This window comes from Pelmatolapia mariae, linkage group LG8, assembly GCF_036321145.2.
Source record: "Pelmatolapia mariae isolate MD_Pm_ZW linkage group LG8, Pm_UMD_F_2, whole genome shotgun sequence".
Lineage (NCBI taxonomy): Eukaryota > Metazoa > Chordata > Actinopteri > Cichliformes > Cichlidae > Pelmatolapia > Pelmatolapia mariae.
Window position 1 is genome coordinate 11,579,335 of NC_086234.1, and position 7,214 is coordinate 11,586,548.

Consider the following 7,214-nt stretch of genomic DNA (forward strand, 5'->3'; position numbering starts at 1 on the left):
CCTCAAGGCCACTGGATATTTGAAATTGCTCTATGATGATGTGTTTCCCTCTTTATGCACTGAAGCTGGCACGTTCCCTGAGTTTTTCCAGCAAGATGGTGCACCACCACATTATGGGTGCCAGGTCCGAGCATTCCTAGATGAACAGTTTCCTGAAAAGTGGATTAGTCGTCGTGGGCCAGTTGAATAGCCCCCAAGGTCTCCCGATCTGACCCCCTTAGACTTTTATCTTTGGGGTCATCTGAAGGCAATTGTCTATGGTGTGAAGATACGAGATGTGCAGCACCTGAAACTACGGATACTGGATGCCTGTGCTGGCATTTCTCCTGCGGTGTTGCTATCAGTGTGTGAAGAGTGGGAGAAGAGGGTTGCATTGACAATCCAACACAATGCGCAGCACATTGAACACATTTTATAAGTGGTCAGAAATTTGTAAATAACTCATGAAAGAATAAAGTTACATTGAAACCAAGCACAACATTGTTTTTCTTGAGACATTACCAATAAGTTTGATGTGTCACATGGCCCTCTTCCTAGTGAAAAAACAAAAGTTGTATCCAAGATGGCCGACTTCTAAATGGCCACCATGGTCACCACCCATCTTGAGGAGTTTCCCCCCTCACATATACTAATGTGGACTTTAATATCACCAACCATTCCCATTATATTACAGTGTATCCATATAAATGGCCCACCCTGTATACCGAGGATATCAGGAACAGTGATATGCCACGATAAGCACCCTTCTTCCGTATAACTCCTACTGCTTGATCGATGAAACTTGGTGCTACAGCTTACGGACACATCATGAGCAGAACAGAGAGGACGATAGTGGCTTCAAGATGAATGTACATGTGGTAACATGTTGGCTGTCTTGTCATTGAAAGTACGATATGGAATGCTCCAAAACAGCGCCATATGCCTTCTTCTATTTTATTAGTTCTGCAATGTTGTCCAGAGCAGGTAGTCACGATTTTCCCTCTTAGTAGCTGCAGCTTCACCAACAAAGTCTAGTGCACTGTGCATGCTGTGCAGTGTACTACAGTGAGCCTTACAATGCAGTATATCTTAAGGTTATGTATATAACCCCGGTTCTCTGAGTAGCATGAGTGAGTGTCTCACTATGGGGAACGCCTCCTGCGTGACCTCATCAGAAGCTCAAATACCATTACGCCAGCCTTTACAGGCTGGCTAGGTGACGCCCATGTCAGGAGGGGCTAGTGCCTCCCTATATAATAGCCTGACATAGCGTCAGATGTCATTCAAAACAAGCCCACCTCTTCCTCGCTTCCATAGCAAGGAGGGCGGTCTGGTGAGACACTCACTCATGCTACTCAGAGAACCGGGGTTATATACATAACCTTAAGTTCTCTTTCATAGCATTCGTTTCGTGTCTCACTATGGGAGAAATACTGACTCCCGGATTGCCAGACATGCCTGTTAAGAAGACAACTGTCCCCAACAGCACCTCACAGGTGAGAAGCCCCCACCTGGGAAGAACCTGCACTGAGGACTGAATGCGCTAGGTTAGGCGCCGTCACATCTAACCTGTAAAACCTAGCAAATGTGTGAGGTGAGGTCCAGCATGCAGCCGCACACACCTCCTGAATCGAAACTCCCCTAAAGAGAGCCCATGAGGTTGCCAGACCTCTAGTGGAATGCGCACGTAAGCCAGCAGGGGGCTGAAGGCCCCTGCTAGTATAGGCCAGGGCAATCGCTCCCACTATCCAATGGGAGAGGCGCTGTTTAGACACCGGCTTTCCCATATGTGGTTTAGCCCAGGACACGAACAGCTGGTCACTTTGTCTGACACTCTGGGTTCGGTCCATGTAAATGCGCAGAGCACGGACTGGACACAAGGTATGCAGCCGCTGTTGCTCCTCTGAGGAGAAAGGCGGTGGGCAAAAAGCCGGCAGTTCTATAGGGGAACATGTGCCGACCACCTTCGGGACGAAGGCAGGGTTGAGCCGCATACTGACCCTCGTATTATCCGAGGAGAACTGAATGCATGACTGATGCACTGAGAGAGCGTGGATCTCTCCCACACGTTTAGCAGAAGCTAAGGCAATTAATAGAGCCGTCTTCAAGGACAGAAATTTTAACTCAACCTGTTCCAGGGGTTCAAATGGGCAACAGGAGAGCGCAGCCAATACTGTGGGAAGGTCCCACGATGGAGCCAACGGCCTAGATGTAGGCAATTTACGCCGTGCACCCTTCATGAAACGGCATATTAAGGGATGTTGGCCAACAGTCCTCCCCTCAAAACCAATATGGCAGGCCGAAATCGCCGCCAAATACACCTTAATGGTGGAGAAGGCTTTACCCTTATCAATCAGGGCCTGAAGAAATGACAGAATCACAGCCACAGAGCACTGAAAAGGGGTGGCCTGTGATTCTACACACCAGCTTTCAAACAGACGCCACTTGTGCTCATATAGCGTCCTAGTGGACGATGCTCTAGAACACTGAATAGTATTGATAACACTATGAGGGAGCCCCACTGTGTTCAGGTTAAACCACTCACGGGCCAAGCCCATAGAGCTAGCCTCTCTGGGTGGGGGTGGAATATTTCCCCCTGTGCCTGAGACAGGAGGTCTCTGCGTAGTGGTAACGGCCAAGGTGGGCCGCACAGCTGCTGAAAAATCTCCGCCAGCCAGTGCTTCCCTGGCCAGTGCGGGGCTATCAGGATCATATAGTGACTTCTCTCCCTCACTCTGGCCAGAGTTGGAGAAATGAGGGCCACTGGGGGAAAAGCATAGAGAAGGGTTCTCGGCCACTCGTGAGCCAGAGCATCCACCCCGAGTGGAGCTCTCTGATCGTGCAGCGAGTAAAATAGGGGACACTGAGCATTCTCCCTGGATGCATAAACGTCCACGGTCGCCTGGCCGAATTGCAGCCAGATCTGCTTCACCACTTCTGGGTGAAGCTTCCAGTCCCCATACAGCGGGTTGCCCCTGGAGAGAAGATCTGCTCCAAAGTTCAAGATCCCCGGCACGTGAGTCGCTCTCAGTGACAGCAGGTGGACACTGCTCCAGACTATCAGTCTGTGTGCCAGTGTGTGTAACTTGGGGGACCCCAGACCCCCCTGTCTGTTGATGTAGGCCACAACGGTGGAATTGTCCGACCTCACTAAAACATGATGACCCTTCAGCCAAGGGAGAAAGTGTTTTAGCGACAGGTGAACTGCCAGCAGTTCCAGACAGTTTATGTGGGTGGAGCGCATGTGAGGGCCCCATTCCCCATTCACTGTCCTGCCTTCGTGGGTGGCCCCCCAGCCCGAAAGAGAGGCATCCGTGGAAATCACCTTCCTGGCTGAAACTGCCCCCATGGCGACGCCCTGAGACAAGAAACCTGGCCTCTTCCATTCGCGGAGAGCGAGTGAACAGTCTGCGGAGACTCTCACGCGACGGTGGCCGTCTCGGTGAGGGTCCAGTCCCCGCGAGCCCACCCAGCGCTGAAAGCCTCTCATGTGCAGGCGTCCCAGTGTTATCGCCACTAGAGAGGAAGCCATCAGACCAAGCAGCCTCTGGCACTGTTTGAGGGTCACTGTGTTGCCCCTGCGAAACAGTGCTAGGGAAGACCGTATGACTGCCGTTCTCTCCGGGGACAGAAAAGCCCTCACCCGGAGGGAGTCTAGGCTGAGCCCTATGAAAGTAATGCATTGAGTTGGCGTCAATGTGCTCTTCTCCACGTTTATCTGGAAACCCAAACTCTCCAAATGGTGTATGAGAGCGTTTGTGTGACAAGTCGCCCCCTGGTGGGTTGGGGCTGCCACCAGCCAGTCGTCGATGTATGTGGCCACCCGAATGCCCTTTTTCCTGAGCGGGGCCACTGCTGCCTCGGTGCACTTCACAAACACCCTCGGGCTCAGTGAAAGACCAAAAGGCAGGACTACAAACTCGTATGCTATCCCCTGGAAAGCAAATCTCAGATACTTCCGGTGTGGGGGATATATGGGGATGTGGAAATAAGCATCCCGCAGGTCGATTGATGTGAACCAGTCGCCCGCTCGTACAAACCGTAGCAGCGAGGCGTGCGTCAACATCCTGAACTTGTATGTCCTTAAATGCCGGTTCAGGGCACGGAGATCCAGGATGGCTCTCATCCCCCTCCCCCCTTTCTTTGGCACGAGGAAATACCTTGAATAAAATCCGCTGTGCATTTCCTCGGGAGGGACAACTCTTATAGCTCCTTTTTCTCTCAAGGTGGAAATTTCCTCCAGGAGAAAACTGGCAGACTCGCCCAGAGCACGAGAGTAAACGATTTCTTTGAAATGTGGCGGAGCGACATTGAATTGCAGTCTGTAGCCCCTCTCCAATGTCCTCAGCACCCATGCCGACTGAGTGCAGGTGGCCCAGCTCTCCATGTGGAGAGACAGAGGGCTCACTGGCCACTCCACCGAAGATGGCGTTTTGGCGCCCTCTTGTGGTCGCTGCGCTAAACACACGCCATTTCGGTGTCCCGCCACCCCTGTCACAGGCGAGCGAGGTGACGGGCTCATCTGCATCATCACAGCCGGGAAAACGCGAGTCTCCACGGGCTGCGTTATGGCAGACGTTGCTCCGTTTCTTTGCATGTCTGATTTTTTCATGTGTTTTGCAACACTCGACAGCGCCCTCGGCAAACTGCCTGGATGCGCGTGTCGGGGCTTTTTTAATACAGAATGCACGAAAGAAGTGCTTGCGAAACAACACTGTGAACTCTGGCTCTCTTTCCCTCTGGCGGGTCCGGTGACAGGAACGCCGGCCCGGGTCAGGCACTCTGTGTGGGACATGTCCCGTTGAACTGGCTCTGGAACGGAGCTGGGAGGCGGCAGGGCGGCCCATGAAGGGGGGAAACTGGGTTCGCTCCCGCCTGGAGGAGAGGCTGTCAGGCCGGCCGCTTCTTCCTCCTCACGATCGCGGCAGCGGGGGGAGGAGGTGGGACCGCTTGAGGTCTGGCCTGGGGAGACTGTTTCCGGGCCCATGGATTCTTAGGGGCCCCAGCAGCCTGGGGGGCTGCCTGCGTCTTAGGCACTTTGGGAATCCTGAAAGCGGGGACCGGGCGAGACGTTGCCTGCGCGAATGACTGGCGCGGTGCCGCTGGAGTGACGTGCTGGGTCCTCCTCGGCAGGCAGAGTTTCAGAGCCTCATCATCTCTCTTTTTCTCCTCACATCTCTTCTGCATGGATGTAACAGCCGCACCGAAGAGACCTTGAGGGACGACAGGGGTGTCGAGGAGGTCCTCTTTCTCCTTAGTCGTCAGGTTGGTGAGCCCGAGCCAGCGTGCTCGCTCCTGAAGAACCATGAGGCCCATGGCTCTCCCAGTAGCCTGTATGGCTACCTTGTGGAGGCGGAGGACGTGGTCAGTTATAACGCAGATTTCTTCCCACACTGTGGTATCTGGTTTAGTCGTCATGTCCTCTTCCAGCTCAGCTTGATAAGCCATTAGCATAGAGGAGGCGTTGTGGGCTCTCACTGACAGAGCCGCTGCCTTGTAGCACTTATCTGTAAGGCTAGACTGGAAGCGGTCTGCTTTGGAGGGGAGAGATGGAGCCGATGAGGACAGAGACGTCTTCGGGTGAAGATGGCTCGCTACCAACGGCTCCACTTGTGGCATCTGGCGGAGGCCGATAGACTCCATCCCCTCACAATCCAGCAGGGAGCTCCCCACGATGGGGTGTTTCTCGCTGTAAGGTTTTGCTTTCCACGTCATCGCTATCTCATCGAGTAGCTCCGGGAAAACAGGCAACAGATGCTTCCCCGTCTTTTTCGCCTTAGGCAATTTCTTACCGTCAAAACGAGATTTCACAACCTCCGTTTGTACGGCGGGCCACGGGATGTTGAGCCTGGCAGCTGCGCGCTTGCACATGTCCTGCATGTCGAGATCCAGGGGAGACGGCGGTGTCGGTTTTTCAACCTCGCCGGTAGCCGAGGGCTTTGCAGCCCAGCCGCTGCTAGCCAAGGAGGTGGAATCTTCCTCCTCGTCGTCAGACAGCAGGAGCTCCGAGTCAGCCGACTCATCTCCGTCCTCGTTGGCATCTCCTCCCCAGATGACTCCAGCATCAGGGAAAAGCTCACGATCTCCGTGTGCCTCCAGCGACGGGAAAGCGGTCGCGATGGGCTGGGGGTCTGCCTCTGCCCAGCTCGGCCCTGGCGTTGCGGCCAAATCATCGGGCATCTCAGTATCTCTTTGCGCCGCAGCAGCTTCACACAGCAAAGGGTCGCCGCCCGACAGGTTAGCCTGGCGAGCTAGCCTGCGGCGGAGTAGCTTGCGTGGGAAAGCCGCGCAGTGGATACAGTCTTGTGCGGGTGTCAAGGCGGCCTGAGCGTGGGATAAACCCAGGCACGCCGCACACACGGGGTGTGTATCCCAGGCAGAAATTTTCTTGCCGCAGGGACAGAGTTTTGCAACTTCGTTGGCAGCCGTAGCCATGGTTAGCTAGAGGGTTGCGCACGTTAGCGAGACTGACACCGAGTGCGGAGAATATTGCTATTCTTCGCTAACGTGGGGTGAAAAGTGTTGCTACTTTTCTACAGGTATTGCTACCCAATGTGTAAAAAGACCGCTAGCGTTGAGGGGTATTGCTACCTGATGGTAAAGCTAGGGGTATCTTTATTAGCAAAGTGTTGCTACTTCGCTTTCGGAAAATATTGCTACTTCCCTGGGTGAAAGTATTGCTACTTGGCACCAGCACTAGTAACAGAGCAGTATTGCTACTGCTTGTATGCTAGTGGACAACTGAAAAGCTGGGAACAAAGCGCCCGGCGACCGAGTTGTTCACTCGAATCTGTGGACAGTTTAGCTTTAGCACCCAATCGCACAGTTGTCTACAGGCTTCTGTGAGAAGCGAGAAGAGGTTTTTGAATGACATCTGACGCTATGTCAGGCTATTATATAGGGAGGCACTAGCCCCTCCTGACATGGGCGTCACCTAGCCAGCCTGTAAAGGCTGGCGTAATGGTATTTGAGCTTCTGATGAGGTCACGCAGGAGGCGTTCCCCATAGTGAGACACGAAACGAATGCTATGAAAGAGAACTCTAGCTGTTTAAAAGAAAGGCAGCCCATAGATTTAACTGACTTGAAAATCAAGCCATCTGGATTTCTTAACGCTTTGTTAAACCATAAAAATACTATTTTGTGCCAAATTATGAGCTTTAACAACAGGTTGCTTGTAACAAAGAGCCTAAAGATACTCGATTAAAATACAGTGGAACCCTGGCTTACAAAGACC

At 53.1% G+C, this 7,214-nt stretch overlaps 1 protein-coding gene across 1 annotated transcript; it reads right to left on the bottom strand.

The window, feature by feature from the left end:
* Window positions 1–2,502: 2,502 nt before the first annotated feature.
* On the bottom strand, window positions 2,503–4,966 carry LOC134633493 (uncharacterized). The gene has a single exon (XM_063482326.2). It carries the CDS (start codon window positions 4,964–4,966, stop codon window positions 2,507–2,509), a length of 2,460 nt encoding a protein of 819 aa, XP_063338396.1. The 3' UTR covers window positions 2,503–2,506.
* Between the last annotated feature and the right edge of the window lie 2,248 nt (window positions 4,967–7,214).